At 36.1% G+C, this 25248-nt stretch overlaps 1 protein-coding gene across 1 annotated transcript in view; it reads left to right on the forward strand.

Moving 5' to 3' along the window:
- The window catches only part of LOC149299757 (dynein axonemal heavy chain 3-like), a 498381-nt gene extending 473416 nt beyond the window's left edge, over window positions 1-24965 (forward strand). Inside the window, exons 72-81 of the mRNA XM_089486039.1 lie at window positions 10497-10634; window positions 14216-14476; window positions 15598-15690; window positions 16306-16404; window positions 16962-17144; window positions 20877-20969; window positions 22087-22266; window positions 23365-23475; window positions 24128-24185; window positions 24820-24965. Of these exons, the coding sequence (XP_089342165.1) occupies window positions 10497-10634; window positions 14216-14476; window positions 15598-15690; window positions 16306-16404; window positions 16962-17144; window positions 20877-20969; window positions 22087-22266; window positions 23365-23475; window positions 24128-24185; window positions 24820-24965 (1362 nt within the window). The remainder of the gene's footprint in view (window positions 1-10496; window positions 10635-14215; window positions 14477-15597; window positions 15691-16305; window positions 16405-16961; window positions 17145-20876; window positions 20970-22086; window positions 22267-23364; window positions 23476-24127; window positions 24186-24819) is intronic.
- Window positions 24966-25248: the final 283 nt, after the last annotated feature.

The raw sequence follows: 25248 nt of genomic DNA on the forward strand, positions 1-25248 counted from the left end.
GTAGGATTAGTGCATGGAAAGGGTTAAACTATCAGCATCTAAAATACCCTGGGGTGTCTAGTTTTCAAAAATATATGGTTTGGTGGGGTAAATTTAATTTGCTGGCTTCAAAGATGCCCCAAATACCACATGGAGACAGAATTACCAGATTCAGAGAAAAATGGTTTTGAAATAGCAAAACGCTACTTGTACTTATTGCCCCATAACGTGTAGAAGAAAGCAAAAAAACATAAAAACATTGGGTATTTCTAAACTCGGGACAAATAGTAGAATCTATTTAGCAGGTTTTTTCAGTAGTTTTTTATGATGAATAAAAGATTTTTCAAATAAAAGTGAGAAAAAAAATTTTTTCTCAATTTTTCGTCATATTTTATTATTTTTATTATAGAAAATTACATCATATATATATGATATATGTCTGAAGAAAGCCCTTCTTGTCCTGAAAAAAACAATATATAACTTGTGTGGGTTTAGTAAATGGGTTAAGAGAAAATTACAGCTAAACACAAACACCTCAGAAACGATAAAACAGCCATTGTCACGAAGGGTACAAAAAATACAATCAGCCTTTGTCACGAAGGGGTTAAACACAAGTAGAGTCCAACATTTGGTCAACACAAATCTCGGGTGCTTCATGTGTCCTACTGGCCTGCTGTCTTAACCAGTATCTCAGATTCTTGGTATTCATTATAACATACAATAATCACTGCTGTTTTTGCATTGGGGCCAAGGTGTTAGGTGTGCAGAAAAGAACAATGTAGTCCTACCACATTACATGTGAGGAGGTTGTGGTCGATGGTTTGGGTTTGGTTTGCAACTGTATGTTAGGAGCAGCATCAAAAGTATTTATTTTTTAAGATGTTTTCATCACTTGGATGTACACTTTTCAGTGAGACACGAAAGGAATCTTTACAGAGCAAATAAATGCCTCAGAATTCCTGCTGTATCATTTTGTAAAATCAGATAAATTATTTATATTAACAATAAGCACCTTACATAATAACTTAGGCTACTAAAAGGTTCCTGGATCTAAATATCTGGTGTGTCAAGGAGTAATCTATATATCATAACTACAAGAAGTCTATTTCGTGTTAATTATATGAATTGTACTGTTCAACTGTTTTTATTGCATGCTTTGTCAATAATACAACAAAACATAGATATGATCTATCTGTGCACAAATGACAATTGAACTGGCCAAATTAATAAGACCCAGTTACTACAATGTATAGTGGATACTTGGCATTACAATGGAATACTAACCTTTTAATGTACACCTGTGGCTTATTTAAATTGTAATCCATTCATGGTGTAATCCATTTAAAGCACAAGTATGGAGAATACTAATTGTAAGGCACTAATCCATTGTTTTATGTGCTGTCATTAAACTGTCAAGTCAAATGATAGCAAGTTGGTGAAATTCTTCCATGCCACTGTGCTTAGAAATCTTTTAACATGTACAGTATGTCAACAGAAATCCAGTCATATCAATTGGATTTCTTATCTTGGAGTATATTGTGTTGTGTGTCTTCGTCTGTGTAACCTTGCCGTGGTTGAAAGAAAGCTGAACTATTGCAAAACTTACTCAATATGTCAGCATTGCAGCTTCATAAATGTACTGACTTTTCATTTGTCATTCAAACAAGTAAGAGAATCATGCACTATTTGTATTATAGTATTTGTATTATTGTTACGATCATTTTAGAATTGACATGATGTAGTTATTTAGGTGTGCATATTGTATAAAAGTTTATAGCAGCAGTAAAGTAAATAAGTAAAAAAAAGATAACTAAAATAGGCTAATAAAGTTGTCATGTTTATGCCAACACATTTCCCAATTTAATATTTACAGACACATTAACATTGCAAATGGGCAAATAGACCATAGAGTATGAGTGTCTTGGACAACACATGGCTTAATGGCAAATGAGGCTACCAGGAAACTGGTCAACATTTAAAAAAATATCTTTACAACAATGTACAATTGGGATAATACCGTGACTATGTATATACCATTAACAGTTCTTCGACATTTATAATTTTTCTATAGAAACAGAACTTAACTAAGGAAAGCAAGCCAGATGGCCAGCCATTTATATATTTGTATATGAATTATAAGATAAACCTGATCATGAGATGCATCAGACTTTAAGAAAAATTATAAACTTTTTTGACTTAAAATGTAATAATCCAATATATAATAGATAACCTATTAATTTATTTGTTAATGAGGACATGCTGATAAACATGTTTTTGCATTGTAAAATGTAATATTAATTTTCGTCCAACTTTATGGATGTGGTTTCTCACGGACATGTCAGTCACTTAATGAAGTATACCAACAATGTTATTGAAGCGAAGAAGAACAAAAAGCCTAGCAAGTTTCACAAAATGTATGTTTCCCTTGCTGTAGATAAAATATTTTTTTTCATGCTGGATTAGATAAATTTGTATTTATCAATGTTCTGCCATATGCTAACCTCGACTCCCCAATCCCCCTGCCTAGAGGAAACATCATTTTCTTAATTATAATTATGTTTCACCTGCAGACAGCAAGACACTACTGCCAATGCCAAGTACATAGCCATTAAAATACAAATAGGACAAAACCTTGGTCTAATAAAAATAATTTTATATTAACTACAACTTTCTCTACTTTCTACCTTCTATCCAAGTACACTCAATTCATTGCTTTTTTTAAATAGAAGAACGAAAGTAATGTAACATGATCTAACTCCCATAAAACTGCATTGACTTTTAATGATAATACTGTTCTCCGGAACTTAACGTCTGAATATAGACTGAAATAAAAAGGGTATATGCTTCCCTACAGTTATCAGATGAACATTTTGGCAGTTTCTAGTTTAAGCTCTTGTTCAACTTATGAATAAAAAGAAATATTTCTGCCTTATTCTGAGTTCTCAACATTATACTTGAACAAGTTTGTTATAACACAGCCATTTATCAAAGGAACATCATTATTATTATTATTGCTATTATTTATTGATTTCTATAACACCCTCATATTCCTGATCTCTGTACAGGCAATAGATTTAGGCTGAGGTGTTCTGTATAAATGAATTCTTAAAATATCATATAATCTATGAAAACTTTTTATAAAGTACACACAACCACACATTTTACACACTACATGAGCAAATAAATGCACATGTTTGCACTGGTCAGATATCGTGAATAATAACGAAGCAGCATTTCACTTGATAGCAGTGGCTCCAGGCTGGCAGTTTTAGTTTTCTGACCATTTTATGTAAATATATGACACAGACATTTTTTTTATATTATTACTGTGACCTTGCAGCAGAACTTAGTTTATGATTCTTCCTTGCTAGTCACATAAACTGCTAATTCATGAAAGCAACAAATTAAAACTCTAGAACTTACATATTCTTTTAAGGTCATGTTGAAGAAAAGATCCAAAACTTTGGGGTTAAAACTTGAATGTACTTTTTATAGTTGTAATATTCCCGGTCCAATTTGTGTTTATAAATTTTGACAAAGGGAAAAGATCAATTAACATAAATATGTACTGATATTCTTTCAATATTAATTTTTCTTTAGTTTTTTTTTAAAACATGGCAATGTATCAATATATTGTTTCATTTGCAATTCCTTTCCGGCTGCAAAACACTTGATGTAGAATGATAGTAGAACAAAAGTGTCACTAGGCTCAATTAAATGACTCATTTAAATAGATTTTTACAGAAAAAAAATTCTTACATGTTAACATCATAATAGTCAGCTATTCACCTAAGCACAAACCTAAAAAACAAGTGTAGGAAAATGTCTGTATAATACTCTGTGCACCCCATTTGAATCTCTTAGTGTTTTCTTTTGATTTACTTTCTTTTTAGATGCTACAATGTATAGAATAGGAAACCATGTATTTTCTACCACTTTAACACCAATTTAGGTTTAGGTGGGTCATTGAATCGCGCTTACACTCCTGGAGCATTTGTCAAGCATTCTTGCTAACTCAAGTTGAGGGAAACACAAAAACAAAATGTGATTTTGCAAAAACATCTTTCCTTGTACACAAATAGATTTCTTTATTTAAGGATTTTAGGCTAGCTTTTAATTGCTTTCAAATTATTTTATGTTTTCTAGTATCCAATGGGTCAATCAGAATTTAATTGTATAAAAATATAGGCAATTTACTGTTCATCTCAAATTGATTCTACCCTGAATGGTTGTCATGATTATAATAGAAAAATAGTCCAATAATCCAAAAAATGGAGTTCAGAATTTGGAGATCATATTAAAATGTATTCTAACAAACTGAGACAGAGCAATACAATAGGTAGAGAAAAGCCTAGCGACAGCCTGTATTTGTGGTACATGTAGTATTTGTGTAGGGTGTTTGTGTGTGTATAGTATGCATACAGGAGATTTATTGGAAGTTGTGTAAAGGGTGTGATGTAGGCTGTGAGCCAAACATGTACTGTCATAACACTAATGCTTCTTCATTGTAATTCACAAATTTCTCCCTGTCTTGTTTTTCTTTTCATTATGCTGTCAGTGAATCCATGTTGCCAGACTCAAACAACTAACAAAACTATCTTTTGGTAATTAATCCAAAGCTAAACCCCAAGATAAACAGTGACTTTGTAAGCAAATGTTGGTTGATGCCCCACAAGTGGTGAAATTGAGCCCAAAAGTTAATACACTGAACATGCCTGCTTTAAGGGTAACATTACAACTTTATTCAAGTATTTTAGGACTAGATCTGAATATCAAGTTTCAATGTATATAAATTCAGAAGCTATATATTTTGTGTGGCTAATCAAGATAGAGATACTTGAATATAATGAATATAAATGTGAAAAGGCAAAGCAGGGCACACATTAGATGGACAGGACGTATGAAGTACACAAACCAGTTTTACTGAGGAAAAGGATTTACATAGATTACAAAACAATACCTTGAGCATCGAGTAGTGTTATGACTAAATAATCCTTGATCTTGTAAATATAAGTACTGTAGCTCCCATTTTACATTTTATAGATGATATGAAAGGGGCCAATAATTATTGTGCCCTTTATCCTCGGGGGATGTGTGTATATATATATATATATATATATATATATATATATATATATATATACGTAGTAGATCTTAGTGACAATAAATACCATTTTGTGATTGTTTTGTGATTTTATCTGTTTTTTTCCTTGACACCAATATAATAAGGTCTAAACAACCCAACTCACAAAATTTCATTAGTCATTGTCGTGTGTAGACAATAGTGATGGGTTATGGGCAAGTGCTATACAAACAAATGTGGCAGTTTGTGTTGCTTTGCCAACAGCCAATAGCACTCACACAACTAAAACAAGCATTATACTTGGCACAAAATTTAGAATGTTATTGGAGAAGAATGTGCTATTTATGCAGAAGGTAAAATTGTAAAGTATCTTTGGTGGAGATATGTTGTCACTAGACTAAGGTTTGGAAGAGAAAACAGTTAATACCTACAGACATGAATTCATAGCATAGTAGTATTTTGGCTGCTAACTGTCTCTTGCTAAAACTGTAGTAGTAGTATACAATTTATTTCTACCTGAAAAGGGACTATGATAAGAGTGTTATAAAGTGTATCTTTCCAGTGGGGAATCAACTTGTAGACCCACTGGTAGAGAAGTAAAGGAGATATAGGACTGACAAGTGTCACCTGATCTCTCCAAGCACTTGAAAGTTGATATAGTATGGGGAAACGCAAAGCACCACTAGTATCTCCTAAGCTGTACAACTTGCTAAAGCTCTCAATAGAGCTTTAATGAAGTTCATTAGGTTCTAAGTATTTGAGAGATACAGATGTCTCTCTATTCTAAGAAAGCAGCATGAAATCACATTTTTGTTCTTGCAATGCATGTCTAACAGGTTTGTATGTTGACCATTACATTAAAGCATTTTATTGCATTTCGTGAGTATTAATTTGTGATATTAAACTAGTTTTTGTCTACCCAAAAGGGTAAAGTATAACACACAGTAGACCTAACCACTATCTTATTTAAAAGCATATTGCTATTAAAATGTATTAACATATTTCAATCATAAGAATTTTCATTTTATTCTATCATGGATAAAATAGTATTTTGTAAACATAGCTGGGGAAGAAACAGTTAAGTCTTTTTTATCACAGATGTTAAGAGTTTACCTCTCCAACCTTATATCAATAAATGTGATTTAATTTGACAAGAGAGATTCTTGTCATTGTTAAATGACCACAGTCAATTCTCCCCGCAGCTGAAGGGAACAGCAGGAACTGCATTAGAAGAATTAAGCCCAGAAATAGGAATGACTAGAGGAGATTACATTACATCCAGTGATAGACGAGATAGCCTACACATTTAGGGAGGTGTCCATCTAAATTTAGTAAAACTGGGAAGAAAAATAATGGGTTGATTTATCTGACAAATGAAATTCAAGAATTGGCTGTAAATGAAGGCTTTTCCTCGTTCTTCTCCAGAATATTAGACACGTCTGAAAATGAAGGAAGCTTTTAGTTAGGGGTAAGGAACCTCATATTTAAATTTATTTCCCACAAAATACAATTATTTAGAATAAACCAGCTACACTGCATTACTTTTAATGGTATACAGTGCAATAGCCGGGTACACACGACTATCACAGGATCAGCCCTAGGATTTTGGGTTTTTTTTTGCTAATGTAAAGGTGGACTTTATTTTGGTGTCTCCTCCCTAGTAGGTAATTGCCTATTAACATAGAAAAGAAGTTAGGAACCTTCTCTGTATATGCCTATATGGTAAGACCAAAGGCCGTTTCATGCACAAGCAATCCAAATGCTTTATTTAAGGACGCAGGACGTTTGTTTCTGCGGTGTGACAGCCTCCGCATTCATTTCACCATAATTTGCCAGAGGGTTAGAGAGCTAGACGAAGTGACAGATGTTATTGAATATGTAGCAGAATGGAGAAGTCATAGAAAAAGTCAGGTTATGCCAGAGGCACTTGATTCAATAAAGGGGATCTTGTAACTACAAATGTCAAAATTGTCCAACTTCTATAAAACCCACTAGTTGTTAACAAGGAAATCAGCCAATATACACACCATGTATTTGTAGATAACCGTTTTATGTCTAAGTTGCAAAGCTACCACCAAGTGAAGTTCACTAATACTACCTGTGTTTACTACACAGGATAAATCTTGGAATATTCAAGTAAGATTTTAGGTGTCCTATAATATATTATCTGTAAATTACCCTTGCATTGATAAAAGCCAAATTACCCATGGTCATCTGCCTCTGTGCCTGTGAGGGTCTGATGGCAAATGAGATGTCTGTTCTTTTGCAAACTCTCAGTATCTTGGGAAACATAGTCCAATCTCCACAGCTGTAGTGGTGGAAGATGAGTACTTCTCGGCTGCCATCTAGTGGTAGGCTTGCAAAAATCACCAATACATTTAGGGCTATTTAGGGAGTACAGAAAAATACTAAGGGGTTAAATTAATTAGCATTAACACAGTTACAAAGGGTCATAATGTCCTAGATCCATCAAGTGCATGCTCCTTAAAAGTGCCTTTCTGTTGCTATAGACACTGGCCATCAGTTCATGGATGACATTCCAGCCATTTGCATGTACTGAGGTTTTAAAGGTGAAGTAATCATGAAGGCATGTTTATTTTGACAAAAGCAGAAGAATAAACTATTGGATTGTGATAGATTCTGGTACTCATTAACGTGCATCATATAGCTACGTGCTTAACAGCTCATACAGTTGGGCTTTTCACAATAACGAGCGCTCGGCTTTGACTTCTTGCTTAATTAAGAAATATTTTCTTCTGTTTGGGCAGTTCATGGGAGGATTATTGTTTTGCCGCAAACCTTTCTCCTAACCTTGGAAAGATATCCATCATGCGTTACCTCAGGAAAGAAAAATAAAAGAGAAAACTTGTAAATTCGCCTGACAAGATTGGTTGCTATGGTAACGTGAGCAACCTCCCCTCCCCAACATTACCATTTGCAGCTGCTACAGCAAACCACTTGAAAAGTGTCATATCTGAATGAATATTATATCAAAGCGCTTCTAGTTTTCCTTTTAAAGAAGGAGACCTTCCTATTAACAGTGAACTGCTCATTTATAAGTTCCACTTTATGGCTCTGTTTACTGCTAAAACGTTATTTGCATCTTTACAAGGTTAAGAAATAAAAATTGTGTAAATTGACCTATGCCCACGGACCGTGACATGACTGTGCAATGTCAAAATGTCATTTATCTATCTAGAATAAAGACACAGAGGCATGCTGGATTATAATGGCCACCGTGTTTAAGAGAACACTGCAACAATTTTATTGTATATTTAACTAATAAATATAGCCATATTTGGTAGCCTGACTGGCTTACTGAATTTATTCCATAAAAATGATGATATGTGGTCCTGACACAGGCATAATATTGATCTTGCTGGGTGGCTACTACCACATCCTTCCCCTGCACATTAGCCACAATACTACCCTCCACGACCATGATCCATGGAGATTCCTGTACTTAGCTACTTTGTTAGTGCCACACAGGTTAGCTGTACCTCAGACCGCAAACACCTGCACTCCTGGCAGACCTCAAGTACCTGAGCCACAGCCATTTAGCTTAACCTGAAAGAGAAAAAAGGAGAGAAAGAAATGATTCCTTGTAGCAAATTATCCAAAGAGAGCTGGCACCTTTCTAGTGCTTCTTTTTATAGCCTAGCATGACCTCACTTGCAAGCTCATTCCTCTCACAAGCTACTCAGGACTTTAGCCCACAAGTTAAAGAACCCAAACCAGTATTCTTTATGTTAATGCCTTTTCTATGCAGTTTTTATCAATGCTTAGTGTCAGGACTGTCACACAACTACTCCCATGATAATGAGGATTACTGTTTCATACTCCATAAAGCAGCTATTTTATGAAACCAAAATCTACTAATTTTCCACTTTTATAATGTCCATCAAGTTCTATGATATATCAGGTATCTTACTTAATAGTTGCTCCTTGGCAAAATAATTTTTTGTAAAACCAGTCTCAGTATCAGACGAAATACCAAGGATTGCACTTAGTAGTGTGATACAGTGTATTTCTCAGGCAGTACGTGGGTCGTACAAAAGCCCACAAGGACCTGCTTAATTAAGTAACAATTTCTAGAGGAATATTGTTAAATCTATTGCTTCAAGAGTAGATGGCATCTCCCACAGTCAGTAGAAAAGACTACAATAAAAAGACTGGGAGAAAGGCCATGTTTATAAAAAGAAAAATGCCACTATCTTTTTACAATGATCAATCAATATTCTTTACACCAACTTGATATTAGACATAAAGGATTACACTAAATTACCATTTGTGATATATTAGAGGACAGAAATTCCTGTTTCTTTTGAACATTGTGGCAGCTTCAAAATAAATTGTTTTCTAAATATAAATATATAACTGGATATACTATAGATAGATAGATAGATAGATAGATAGATAGATAGATAGACAGATAGATAGACATATCACCTTTTAATGTAACTAGGTTGTTCGGCTCTCTTAGTTACTTCCCCTCTGAGACATTTCTAAAGGCAACAGAGCCTGGAATTCTCACACAGTGAATGACCTTTGCAATAGCATTAAGATCTCCCAGAATAATAAAAGAACAGTAGGTACTGGAGAAGTTAAGCTCTATGTGAGATTTTCCAAAAATGTTCCGTACTCTTAACTGACAGTTTTTATTCTGTAGTAAGGTCACATCAGATGTCTTAGTGAATCTTGTTTCCAATTCAACATTTTATTCAAATAACTGTGTTGTAATGAAGTGAAAATGCAGCTGTGTCTCTTGTTAATGATGCTAGAAAACAGAGAATTAAAATACAAAACATACTTGTTTACGAAATGTTAACAATTGAGGCCCATAAGTAAGTTGACATTGGTGAAAACAGCCGCAGCATTCATAGTTTATGTGTTTTTAGTTTATGTTTGTAAAGGGAACAACAGATAATCTGAGAATAGATTTTTAGGGATATTACAGTACATTATATTTATTTCTATAGTGTAAGCAGATGTATGCATGATATAAAAATGTAGGGTTAGCCTACCAAGTGGCCACATTATGGGGCATTGAGTTGTGTGCCCTCTTCTTCATTCTAATTTTTAGTATTGTTTGAGTAAAAGGTTATATATAGAAACATTTGGAAATGATTCCCTGCTTGACCTGACATATTAGCATGTGGCACAGACAGGGTTTTGAACAATGGCAAACTGTATGCTTCATGGGTTTACCAAGTGTATAGAAAACTCTTTTTAGTGACAGTGAGGAAGTTACTTTCCCGACTAAAATTATGAGACTGACAAAATTCAAGAAAGCTCAGTCAATTATCCCTGATAGCTCTTGTATATACTACCTCCAATAGTTATTATGAAACACTCAAAATGTAATTGCATGTCTGTTATACATGACTTCCCAAGCTTACTGATAAATTTGTGTGCTGTTCCTCTCTTTTTTTAGGTGTGGAAGAAGCTCTTATTTGGACTTTGCTTTTTCCATGCACTTGTCCAAGAAAGACGCATGTATGGATCACTTGGATGGAACATACCCTATGAATTCAATGATGCTGACCTAAAAATTAGTGCTAAACAGCTTCAGGTAGGATACCAAAACATACCACATTATAAATTATTTACAATACAAACAAAAAAAAAATTGTCTGCAATGTGAATGCATGTATGTGTTTCTGTGCATGGTTGTGTGTGTGTATGTGGCATATCCTGGCCTAGGCAATCGCGCCTCCTAGTGTTTTACTGGTCAGTTAGGTAAGTGTTGGGGTGGCTGTGGCACCACAAACCAAAATACACCATTGTGTGTATTACAGGAAACAACAAAGCTTTCAGATTCCATTTTTTAACATACGGCTTAATGGCTATACAGCTAAAAGACAAAGTTAAGATACAGGTGGGAAAGTGACCAGGAATTTCACAAAAAGAAAATATGGTGTACCACCTTATACTGTGCACAACTAAATAGATTAACACTCGGATAGAAACAGATGCCTTGACAAACACTCAATCTGTGTAAACAAAATAGGTAGCTCGACAATATAGAGGGTAGGACCAAACGAGAACTGGTTTTGAGATGAGGTTGTGTACCCTGTACAACCTAAAGCAAATGAGTATAAAGACTATTACTGTTCTCTAAAGAGGTCCCTGAATGGTATGTTAGAATACAGCTGGTGTTGTTGTGTGTGTGGTGTTATAGAATGTTTAAAAGTATCCAATCAGTAGATCTACTGATTGGATACTTTTAAACACTCAGTCTGTGATGATGAACCTAATGTGTTTTCAGAGCAAAGCAAAATGTATCAATGTAAAATCAAATAAATGTGAATTGTAGCAAGTTGTTACCAAGTGTAAGATTCCATTTTTTACCTGCATTTCCCAGATTTTTGGGTTTTCTCGCGTATTGCTTATCTTTGTATGTTTCAGGGGATTTTGACCATGTTGAGAGAAAGCTGTCTGGTTCTTTTATTCTATTCTCTTTGGACTTCACAATTAACTGTTAAACATATCAGGTCTTGCAACAAGATGAAGAGGGATTATAGGCCCAGACTGGCCATCTTGCACACCGAGCAAATGTCTGGTGGGGCACTGGCCATCGGCTTCCCATTCTGCAACGTGCAGCCAAGCATATCCAGCTACCGGAAAACACAAAAACGTAAAAGTTCCAAGGCCGCCTTGAGATGGCCTGAGCGATTACATTCTGTTCTTACAAATATGGTTGCCTGTTTGGCCTATTCTAAGTGGACACCTATAATTTTTATGTGTTGCCTGCCAACAGATTGTTACAAAGCCAATAGGTTTGCCCAGTTTGGAATCTCAGAGTTTTTGTTTTATGATATGCAACACACAATGCTATATATTATTATTATATCTTAAATATAATGCTTCCATGCCAGGCCTTTCAGTTTGTATTGATTCTCAGAGCATTCCAGAGCTACAAATAAAGAAAGAAAGAAAGAAAGAAAATTAGGTGTATGCATGTGAAGGCTCTCTTTTGTGAATTCCTTATTAAACAGTGCCACCAAGGGGTGATAAAAATACTTCACTAAAGAGATACCAATTATTTCACAAATGACACCTGTCTAAAGCAAATATATTTCATGGCTTACAGAGGGCTTATCCTGTATACACATAAAAACATAGCATCTTGTATGGGGGAAAGGGTCACAGCTTTAGTATGGGCATTGATTACACTGGGGTGGGGTATAACCAAATCATTAAACCACGAAATAATTGAATAACTGTATTATTTATTGATATTTATATATATTTATATATATATAATTAGTTATGTCATACCAGCCAAAAAATTGTCTACCTCTACAAACATTAATCCCCTCCCCTTGTTTTATACATTTAAAGCTGCAACATAAAATGCGAAATAAAGTTTCATTTTATTACAAAAGGCATTCGCAACTAAAATTAAAAGGCAGGCGGTTCAAGGATGATTTCTGCTGTTCATACCTCTGAGGTATTAACTTTTGGCAATAGAGGAGTTTGTAAACCGTGTTTCCTATAAAGTTTACAATCTTTTGAAAACTTCTCATTATTATCCTTTAAAATAGCTCCTCGGAAGCCTTCTCTTTTTAGGTAGCGCAGCCACTAACATGAGATCTAAAAAAAAAATCAACCTAAACAACTGAGATGATCTAGGACAGGGGTGTCCAAGTTTTTTCTGCAGTGGGCCACTTCATCAGAATTGTATACGTGCGCGGGCCGCACTCATTTTTCACTGAGAGAAAATATGGCCTTTAATAAGATATGCTGATTAAAATAAAGTAAATGGCACAAAACCTTTACTTTTCCTCTCACTGATTTCTGGGATTTCTGGGCCTACAAATTCAGGATTCTGGATAAGTAAAAATAAAATAGTTCTATTTATTTTAGGGATGCACTAAAATGAAAATTCTGGACCAAAACCGAAAATTCAGGGTTCACTTAGCCAAAACTGAAAGTGACCCCCCCCACACACTTTTAAATAAAAGTAAGTTACACACCAAAATTGTACAAAAAAATTATATATTATGATTGTTAACAGCAATCTCAGGCATACCCAGATTCCAGCATGTACTGGTTGGCTGGGCATTGTATTTTTTGTCCAATTTTAGTGTGTAACCACACTTTTATTAAAAGTAACTCACCACAATTGGACAAAAAAAATCAACAAACACACTCTTTTTATACCCAGGCAACCAGTGAATGCTGGAACCTAGGCATGATGGGACTGTGATTGCTGTTAGCAGATTGCTGTTAGCAATCACACTCCTATCATCCCAAGTCAGCCAATACATGCTGGTACAGGGTGGCTGTAAGTGCAGACCCCATACTGCTGGCAGCATCAATACACAAGGGGGGCAGCAAGCCAGGTTTCAGCATGTACTGGTTGACTTGGCATGATAGGAGTGTGATTGCTAACAGCAATCACAGTCCCATCATGCCTAGGTTCCAGCACTTACACATCCATGCTATCAAACACACACAACTTCATTCATTCACAGATTCATTCCCTCAATCAGACATACTCATTCACACAACCTACCCCACCCCCTTACCTGCTCTACAGCTCTCGATGCCGCTCACAGACTTCAGCAGGGGGCGCGGCCTCCCTCGTTTTCCCCACAGAGGAAGCAGGACTGGAGCAGAGAATAGACCCTCCCACAAGTAAGCAGCAGGGCTCTTGTGATCCTGGCTACCGATCTCACGCGGGCCGCACCTCGAGGTTCCGCGGGCTGCATGTTGGACGCCCCTGATCTAGGAGATCATACAGTCAGTGTTTTAAGATTTAATTTTAAGCGTATTTATCTTCAGTGCTGCCCAAAGCATCGCCAGGTAGACCCGGGTGTCGTGATTTGATGTCATGCTCCACTACTCTCTATGTTAAGTGCCCCACTTTTGAAATCGGACTTCTCCTAATCATCCTCACTCAAGCAGTATTGTACCTTACCTTATGTCTCATAACTCCTTACATTCCTAATAGCTTGTAGGTCTACAAGAGCAGAGACCTCTTCTCCATCTGTACCAGACCTAATGTGTTCTAATGCAACTGTCAGTTTTGTATATTGTCAGTTTAATTATACTGTTTATTTCAACTCCCCATTGTTTGTTATAGTGCTGGGGAATCTAATGGCATGTTTCATTTAAATGTAAAACAAATGTATTGTGTTGTTCTAGATGTTTCTCAATGAATATGACCACACTCCCCTTGATGCTATTACTTATCTCACTGGAGAATGCAACTATGGTGGAAGAGTTACAGATGAGCAAGACAGACGCCTTCTTCTAAGCTTGCTGGACATCTTTATTTGTGAGGCTATAATTACTGAGGACAGCTACTCATTTTCTCCCAGTGGCAAGTATTTTGCCCCAAAGAATGGAAGCCATGACAGTTATGTGGAATATATAAAAAGCCTGCCCCTTAACACAGATCCAGAGGTATGTGCACTAACTTTAAAACCAAGTTTAGATCTGGGAGTACAGCATCACACTCTGAGTAAAAGAACCAGCGTGCAAAAGGGTTTTGTAATGATTAATGATCCTTTTAAACATAAACTTGTATGAGCTAACACCATGTGCAGTTGCTGATAAAGGGCCTCTGTATGCGCGTTTCTAGCTACAATAGTCATTTACAAGATTAACAATTTTTACACTGTATTTATGATCTGTTTCATCTTATTTTAATGTTTTAATGGACAAATTCTGCTTTTTTTGTCACAACCAAGAACATGGTCTGACCCCAAACATTTGAATGTTTATATATAGATAGATAGATAGATAGATAGATAGATACATGTATATATTTATATATATATATATATATATATATATATATATATATATATATATATATATATATTGTGTTCTACCCATACCCAACTTATAACAGATTGATTTTCTGGAATTTGTAACTAAGTTTTCAGTTCTTAGAAATAAACTCAAGGTTCGCTCTTTTTAGCCACGTTTCTTACTTCATGCCCAGTTTACATGGCATCTAGGTGACACACGTAGGTATGCATCATATTGTCACTTTTACCACCAAACTCAAGCTAACATTTTGGGGTCCAGCATCATAAAACGACACAGGCCTTTGTGCTTTTCAACATGGGCAATATACAGTGTCATTGATTAATCTTTTAATTTATGTTGAGTGCCTAGATAAGACGAGACGAGAATTGACAGACTAAGACAAACCGATACATTAGGTGGAGAGAGCCCTGCTCACAAGCTTAGAATCTCAATCATCAAATTAATAGTTAACAAAACACCACAAAATCAGACAATCACAAAGCAGAATAGCACCCAAGGCTAAAGTTAGTTTAACTTAAAAAAGCCAAAGTACTAGAGCAGAGAACATTAATAGATCCCCAAGTTCTTGGATGCATGCAATACACCTTTCATAGTCATATTGCATGCCGGCTGTTCAGAAGGGGAGAGTCTCACAGAATGTCTGAATTTCCATTGTTGATTTTATTTTATAATAAAACTGATTTTGTCTACACAAATGTGCATTAGGAGGCTTGATGTTGTCTGTTTTATACAATAATTACTCTGTGTAGGTATTTGGGCTTCATGTCAATGGAAATATCACCAAAGAACAAAAGGAGACTGCAGAACTGTTTGATGGTATTTTAACAACTCTACCAAAAGAGGTATTGTGTACTTTAAATTATAACTATTACATGACTCACAATCACATTTTATTTAAAGGAAGAGAAACTTAGGAGTTTTATATTACTTTATTTATATTACTATTTAAAAGCCTCAGCCTCCTGCTTGACTTAGGAGTCAGGAGAGGGGTGGGACCAGACTTGAGATGGCTGGTATAGCCACAAATGAGTAGGTTGAGGAAGGAACCGGGAGGCCCAGTAATCAACTGAGATAACCAAAACCTATGGGGAAAAAGATAGGCTTTTCATTATGTTAGTTATGTAACATAATGGATCATTATGTTACATAATTAACTTGAATAAAATATTTATCTTTACCGCTACATAAAGTACAGACACTTTAAAAGATATCCTATATATAGCAGCAGAACTGCTTGTGTGCATTGGGCCGACAGTTCCTGGTGATGGTGTCTGCCTTGCAAAACATGCAGTCCGGTGGGAACCAATCCAACTCGTGTCATAACTTGTGGATGTAATTTTGCCTTATATGACTGTATATTTTTTATAGCATCTCATCACTTTATATGTGAAGTCTTATCAACAATAATATCTATTTTTTTCTTTGACATTTTGTTATGTCATATGTCTACTGTCTAGATAAGCAGAGTGGGAAAATCAGCATCAGAAATTGTCCAAGAACTTACAGCTGACATCTTAGGGAAGATACCAGCAGATTTTAATATAGAAGAAGTTATGGTGAGTTGGAATTCTTTGGAGTTTATTAAAAAAATGAGTCTGCAGGATAGTTGTGGTTTCAACTAACCAACTTCCCTAAAATGTATGATGGTCCAATCCCAGTGTGCTTTTAGGCCAGTGACATCTTGAGTGTGAACTATGCATTTTGCAGTGCTAGCCCAGCCCTTCTTAGAGGAGAAAACTGTAATGGATGGCCATCATAAAGTATAAAGGATTATGTGATGCGAAATCACAGCCCACATTGATTTCAATGTGAGTGTTTTCCTGCCACTTATTAGTTGCTTCAAGCAGACACTGATATGTGAAGTTAATTCTACTGTCCTATCTAACAGTATTTTTATAGAAAATTGCTTACAAAAATAGGCACCCATAGAGCATAAAACTGTATGTTGTATTATTTTTTTCAAGATATCTCTAACAACAACAATAACATTAATAATAATAACTACAACAACAAACGCATGATTCAATTGTTTTAAGTAATGCAGCACATACTACATGAACCTTTCAAAGCTTTAAGGGCATAGTACTGATCTATCTATTGTGCTTTGTTTTAGACCAAATATCCCACTCTGTACACAGAATCCATGAACACAGTCCTTGTTCATGAGCTGTTACGATTTAACCGCTTGACCTCTGCCATTCAAATGAGCCTACAAGAATTGAACAAAGCAATTTCTGGTCTATCTGTGATGTCACAGGATCTGGATGATTTGTTCAGCAGCTTGATTGTTGGTAAAGTAAGTCATTTGTGAGCTATAGTAAGTATGCTTTACAATATGGCTCATCCACTGAGGTTAATGTGCATATGCTGTCATTGTGCATTAGGATTCTCATTACTCATCTTGCTGTCTTATCAGTCCAAGGGAACAGTTTCACACTTTGCTTTCTTCATTTTCTTGTCTCCTGAGATTTGTCATGCCTGCAGGATAATTTGGTTTTAAATGCATATTGTTACCTTATTTTATATGAAAGGATCTAATAAGTTTATATTTTGTAATATGCAGTAAGAGCTATATTATATTTGTATAAGACACAAGCATATTATATCTACTTTCTCATGAAAGTATACTGAAAACAGGCTTGAACTGATTTTGCTATGTACTAAAGCTGATTGGTGTAAAAATGTAGTATTCACTATCTATAGTCATCTAATTTTTGATGAAAGTTTGTGCTACTTATGTTTATAGGTAAGTGCAACATTGTACAAAACATGTATGATGAGCTGTTTTCTTGATTTTATTGGGGATGACGTATAAAGAGAAATTATTTTGTGAACTGAAAAAAGTGGAATAATAGAACTCTGTTGGTTGCTATGGAGGCTGGAGCACTCTTACTATAAGTCAAGAGTGTCCAACCTGCAGCCCTCCAGCTGCTGCAGGACTACATCTCCCATACTCCTCAGCTGATAGAGCATTATGGGAGATGTAGTCCTACAGCAGCTGGAGGGTCGCAGGCAGAGGCGTATATAGGGTATGGCAGCCATGGCACGTGCCATGGGCGCCATCTCAAGGGGGGCGCCGGTGAGCGGCATTTATTATTTTTTTTTATTTTTTTATTTATTTTTTTTTGATGCGGAGGAGAGAGAGAGGGGCGTCTAGCAACCGCTCGGCGCCCCTCATTCTCCTCCACGAGCCCTCTACCCCCATCCCGGTGCCGGCATTTCATGCAGAGCGCCGCAATATGCCGGCATATTGCGGCGCTCTGCATGAAATGCCGGCACCAGCGAGCGGCTTTTAAACACTGATGCGGAGGAGATAGAGGGGCGCCGAGCGGTTGTTTAAAAGCCGCTCGCTGGTGCCCGCTGCTTCACTGCTGGGCGCCGAAATATGACGTCATATTACGGCGCTCAGCAGTGAAGCAGCGGGCACCAGCGAGCGGTGCAGGAAGACGGCAACATCGTGCTCCCGTCGCTGGACTTCAAGGTGAGGGGGGGGTTAAAAAGTGGTGAGGGGGGGTTAAAAAGTGGTGAGGGGGGGTTAAAAAGTGGTAGGGGGGGTTAAAAAGTGGTGAGGGGGGTTAAAAAGTGGTGAGGGAGGGAGTTAAAAAGTGGGGAGGGAGTAAAAGAGGGGAGGAAGGGAGGGGGTTAAAAAGTGGGGAGGGAGGTAGGGGGTTAAAAAGTGGTAAGGGAGGGAGGGAGGGGGTTAAAAAGTGGTAAGGGAGGGAGGGGGTTAAAAAGTGGTAAGGGAGGGAGGGGGTTAAAAAGTGGTAAGGGAGGGAGGGGGTTAAAAAGTGGTGAGGGAGGGGGTGGGTTAAAAAGTGATGAGGGAAGGAAGGGAGGGGGTGGGTTAAAAAGTGATGAGGGAGGGAGGGGGGTAGATATAAGTAAAGAGTGTGCATTAATGTGTGGATGCATTGAGTGAATGAGAGAGAGCATGAGTTAATGTGTGGATGAATTGTCTGAATGAGGGAGAGCATGAGTTAATGTGTGGATGAGTTCTCTGAATTAAAGTGTGAATTAGTGAGTGACTGTAAAAGTGTTTGTGTGTATCATAGATGTATAATTGTGGAAGGGCAAAGATGGCACTAGCAGGAGGTTTGAGCCTTGGGGACCGAGATGGCACAGGCAGGGTGTATATGGGACAAAGATGGCACTGGCCGGACTGTTTGGGGACAAAGTTGACTTGTGGTGGGCTATTTGGGGACAAAGATGGCAAATCTTATGTGTGTAATCTGGGTGCTGGCCAGGTTCTATGTCGGCAGTGTGGACGCCAGGGCTGGCTTTGCGGTGCAACCTGTGATCTATGCCGTGTTTTTATGTGAATTCCAATTGATCTTTACCTGCAAAGCTGGGTTTTTGTGTTATGCTGTAGATCCATATCTGCTATGCTATGTTTCCATACATTATTTATGTGTACCTGCAAATACAGGGTTAATATGTCTTATTCAGTTGATCTATACCTGCGATGCTACGTTTCATATATTATTATTGTATACCTGCAAATACAGGACTTGTATGTCTGATTCTGTTTATTTGATATATACCTTCAGTGCTGAGATCACAAGTGAATTTCAATTGATCTGGGTTTGCGTGTTGATCTATACCTGCTATCGGCAGCAGGGACTAATATATATATATATATATATATATATATATATATATAGGCAGCAGGGGCTAGTAAATGGGTTTTTATTTGGACAGGGGCGCAATTTCAGTGCTTGCCATAGGCGCTATTTTCAGTAGATACGCCTCTGGTCGCAGGTTGTACTCCCCTGCCATAAGTATTATATTTTATAGATAAGCCATATATATTCATAACACCCATTATTATTATTTTTTTCTATAGTGCATAGGTTAGCGCAGGGCTAGTGAATATCGATTGCTTTTACCAATAATGAAATATTATTTTGGTTCTTCTTAATAAGAACTGCTACAAAATTATATTGAAAAGGTGTAATTTAGGCATTATGGATATATCCCATTATACTCATTTGTTATTTTGTTTTTAGTTTAGTTTTTGGTTTTATTTCTTTCTGAGAGTTAGTTGTGTTGGAATAGATAGATACACCCTCTGTCCTTTCCAGACTTGGGTCGTGTTGGTCTCTCTGGTCATGATAATCAAGTAGAATGAGCTACTGAATGGCAGACAGTGAACTATGTCTCACTATCTCTAATAAGCTATGGGTTGGACACTTTTACTCTACCTATATCCCCTAGACCATCCAGACCCAAGTCTCTTTGTCCTACTGTAAATACATTGGTTTGGGTTGTAAAGCCCACAACTAGTCAATTTATTTTCTAGCACTGTAGAAAATGATGGCACCATATAAATCAATAAACAATAACGATAATAGTTGTATTTTTCATAACTAGAGCTCACATTTGTTTTGTTACCAGAGCTTAACCAAACCTCGATTTCAGCATGCTAATATTTGGGACAATTTTCTCACTTTTTGGCACAAGCAAAGAATGTAATGTAACTCGGGCCAGACCAATTTTCATATTATTCTGTGGGTGTTATCAATGGTTTCCACCTGTCGTAAAAGTCATGCTAGAAATCTAGTTTTGTTATTTACTATGTTTCACTTCATTTGTAAAGATTTATTTCATAATAATGTAAATGAATGACAGTAAGAAAAATGAAGTGTTTGTGTTACTTCCATAAATACAGTGTTGCGCTATACCCCGAAACAAATACATTGAAAGAAAATGTCACACTAATACATTTATAAACCAATAAGTAATCAATATACTAAGATATGATAATAAATATACTTATGAGTAAATGTTGATCCCTAGTGATTTTATGTATAACTGCACAAGCACTTATACAAAGTCGCATACATCAGTTTGGAAAGATTATGAGAGGTAACTTAATGAAAGAAGGGGACTTCCAAGAAAGAGAGGTCTTTAAAAATGTATTTTACTGTTTTGTTAAATACTTTTACTTGGTACTTTTTACTATATCATCTCACAGAGGTGCTCCGTTTTATTTCGTTTTAACCATGATTCATTCTTAATTTACAATTAGGTACCCGTATTATGGTCTGCTAAATCCTACCCATCCTTGAAGCCTCTGGGCAGTTATATTGCTGATCTTGTACAAAGACTGCATTTTTTTAAGGTAAGCTTACAATAAACATAAGTACACAGTTAACTTTTCATTGCTGGATAGGTTGGAAAGCACTTTGATGGTATCAACAATATAGTAACCCTTGGTACTGAAATGTTCAACCAATTCTACTTTTTTACATAAAATGAAGATTTACAGTATAACAGCAACATCAGTTTCTGCTGTGGATGTATTCCCATTTACATAAAGAGAACATTTGTGATAATAGATATCTACTATCTTTCATCAAAAGTCATGCAGGATTTATTTTTTTTATTGGAAAATAAAGATTCCTTGTGGTACAAACTTAAAACATTCTCATTTTCAAGGATTTCTGCGCAGATGGCCAATATTTGGAGTTAGCTTTACAGGAGTGAGACATTATTTGTCTGAGGATATCTGAACTGTGTGGGTAATAATGTAATGCAGTGTTTACACGTCAAACCCTTTCCATAGACACCTGCCAGCGGATTGTGAGTGACAGGACACTACAATCTTTTCAGAAGCAGTAGTAAATTATAAGTTTACTGTGGCGTGAGTCATCCAAATCCTTCTTCAAACTGTGCAATGTCTATTCTCCACAAGCTGATATGAGCCAGATGCTACCTAGAAGGGGAAAATGGACCATTTCACTGCTGGGATACATTGAACATCCTGTGTTGAGAGTAGTTGTCTTTAAATGGAATTTTCAATGGAATTATATTGCTGTGGCTCAGTATGTGTGGAAAAAAACAACCTATTATGTATGTTTCACAGTGCCAGTATGTTTTATTTGAGTAGAATATATATTTATAGCTTCAGGGCTGTTTGCCTACAACCATAGCCTGCAGTCTACATCATGGGTTGATTCTGAAACTACTCTGAATTCTGTCTGCCATTTGATTTCTCATTTTAGGAGTGAGGTTTATTTACTAAAAAAAAGATATATCGCATCCTGCAACTGACCACCTCTTTCTGATTGTCTGATTTATATAACAAATATGTTAAAACTGCCATACTTTACACAAAGGCAGTTATTTCTGTCATGTATTCCTTATGAAATACAATATGTGATGGTTTGTAATATTTTTGTATATTTGAAGCAAAATATACCATATGGTATGATGCAGCAGTAAATTTCTCATTTTAGGAGTGGATCCAAAAGGGAACACCAAAAGTTTTCTGGATTTCTGGATTTTTCTTTACCCATTCTTTTCTAACGGGAGCATTGCAAAATTATGCCAGAAAATACAAGACTCCAATAGACTTGCTGGAGCTTCACTTCCATGTAACCCAGCATGAGAGTGCCCATGAAATTGACAGTTCTCCGGTAATGTTCTTGTCCCATTGTTATATGTTTTTCGGTAGTCTACATTTGTGACTAGCAGATCAATCATGTTTTATGAAGGCATCACTTGACTACAACATCTGAGGCCCTTAAGCAGAAGCAGCGTCTTTAGCAAATTATGTGTTAATCTAGTCATGCATATTTTTCTGTGTATTTAACAAAAAAAAAAAAAAAATGTTTTATAAAAGTGATATTACAGGTACATTACTGATCCTCAAATGTTCATCAAATGTGTGTATGCCAGACAGACCACACCAATAAAATGCCACTTTATCTAGTCCTGTTAGTAAGGCATTGAAATCAGCCCCAGACAATGAATTATATTTAAAGTTTCTTTGGGGGGAAGTTATATATTTAGCTCCCTCCTTTGCTGTTTTCTCTGCTGGGTCCAATGCCAAACATAGACTGTGTTAGATGCCATGAAGTCACTGACACAAGAGATGCTTCTTTAGTTAAACAAGGTGTATCTTGACACCCAGTATGCCTCCCTCTCACACACCAACTACACCTATGTGGATCCAAAGAGGAACGCCACAAGGCATTGGTGCCTAATTCCGGCACAGGCCTGGTAACCTTGCAAAAAAAAAAAAAAAAAAAAAAAAGTCTCCCACTGGATGGATCAGACAGACACCACATTTGGCATCCAACATGTGGTTTCAATCAGATTGTTTGTAGTTCATCCAAGCAAATATCAGACATTCCCTAGTCGTGAAGCCCCTGGGAGAGGAAGTCCAACATCAGACAGACCACTGGAACACACTGTTTTACAAGGAAATATAATCCAGGTTAAAGTGAGTGCTGAAATGTTTAGAGCTTTAAAGTTAGCTAGTTCCTGATTAGTATGTGTTATGTGGTATAATTAGATGTGTTACATATAAGAAGCTGCGATTTAGTTGCTTAATTTATTTTAGAGAAGTTTAGTGGCAACAGTGCCAAGATGAGTGGCAAAGTGAGAATTAATATTCTACAGGACACTGATGATCGGGGAGGTATTTGTTATGTATCTGTTATTCAGTATAAATATTCAAAAAAAATTATATTTCCTAGTAGTAACTGGTATAACATTTAACTTCTTTGCAGCTGGATGGTATATATATCAGTGGTCTTTATATCGAAGGCGCGAGATGGGACCGGAAGACAAGATCGATCTCTGAATCTTTCCCCAAAGTATTATATGAAAGCATGCCCATTGTATCCTTGCACATAAAAATTGTCTATCAAATATGTTTGCTCAGAATTAAATAGCCACCAAAATAATAAAGGGGCCATAGGATTTTTTTAGTTTCAAATATCATGCCCTCCCCTTATTTTCAATACACTAGCATAAGTGAAATGGAACTGTAAGCTAGTAAACAAATGCCTGCAATAAGACTTCACGTCACATGACCTAGATTTATTTACTGAAAAAATGATATATCGCATCCTGCAACTGACCACCTCTTTCTGATTGTCTGTCTGATTTATATAACAAATATGTTAAAACTGCCATACTTTACACAAAGGCAGTTATTTCTGTCATGTATTCCTTATGAAATACAATATGTGATGGTTTGTAATATTTTTGTATATTTGAAGCAAAAATTTAAGGTTCATGATTCAAAATATACCATATGGTATGATGCAGCAGTAAATTAACTAGTTTTGCAAAAACAGAGGAGGTCATTGGTTTTGTATTTATTCCCTTTTCATGACAATTATTCTCAAATTAACTAACATCGTTAATTGATTATTTTAATTTTAATAGAGTAGCCCTAATTAACCACATCAGTTGATTATATTTGACCAAAGACATGTATATGCAAGCATATATTTATCAATCACATTCCTTCACAAACCAATCAAGATTTGGCTACTACCTGGTGTCAAAATGGCCACAATGAATTCTCTCTATGCATGTCCAGGTAGAATCTTTGATTGTTGAAACTGATATTTAAGGTGCAAATGTATGTTTGTGTAGAGCAAATTACCACAAAAATGTCAAAGATACGTGACTTATCACCAGGGTCTAATCTCTCACAAGATATGTGAAAATGAGGACTAACTCAGATTTTGTGAAGGCACCTTACAGTATATGGTTATCTCTACATACACCATAGGGTCACTAATTTAACTGACCTGTTCCATCTTCTTACAACAAGAATGATCAATGGAAATAATTTGTATTTTCAGTGTGGTCACGCAATAATATCTTTCATCATCTAAATTTCAGTATATTAAATGTGAATAGTTTGTACAGGATTGTGATGGATATGTCAATAAGGGCATGTATATTTTTAGTATTCTGCTAACTTCTGCTGCTTCTGTTACACTTTTGAAAAAGTAAACATCAACTGCTATGACATATCTATGACAATGCTTACCCCTAAGCAGATCAGTCATAGCCTAGTTAATGACCAGTCAATTTGTAATATAGCAACAGTATGTAATTTTGTGCCTCTACAAATTAATGTACCAGTTTAAAAGTAACAATTTGTTTTAATGGTGTGTGTCTTTGTGGATTTGTTGTTAGGCTACTAAATATTTTTTGTCTTTCAGTTTACAAGACAAGTGCTCGACGCGGGGAGCTTTCCACAACCGGACATTCAACAAACTATGTGTTAACTATTGATTTACCTACAGAAAGACCTTCAAACCACTGGGTGAACAGAGGAGTTGCTTGTCTCTGTCAACTGGATTATTAATTGATCTACATGCATGCAAAGACAAAGCAATGTGTCAAGCTATAAGATAATACCACTGATACATTCTGTAAATATAGTTATATGATGTATTGCTTAAATAAATATGGGTATATGCTTTATGTACTTTATACTTTATGTACTTTATACTTAGATATGATTGCCAATCTGGTAAAATAATCCACTGCTTTCATAAAATGGCATAATATAAAATTCTGAAATAACATAAAAGGCAGATACAGTATGGATCCCCATATGTCAGAACTCTACTCCATGTTCACCTCTC

This window comes from Sceloporus occidentalis, unplaced genomic scaffold (assembly GCF_023333645.1).
Source record: "Sceloporus occidentalis isolate IW3139 unplaced genomic scaffold, rSceOcc1.0.p SCAF_28, whole genome shotgun sequence".
NCBI lineage: Eukaryota > Metazoa > Chordata > Lepidosauria > Squamata > Phrynosomatidae > Sceloporus > Sceloporus occidentalis.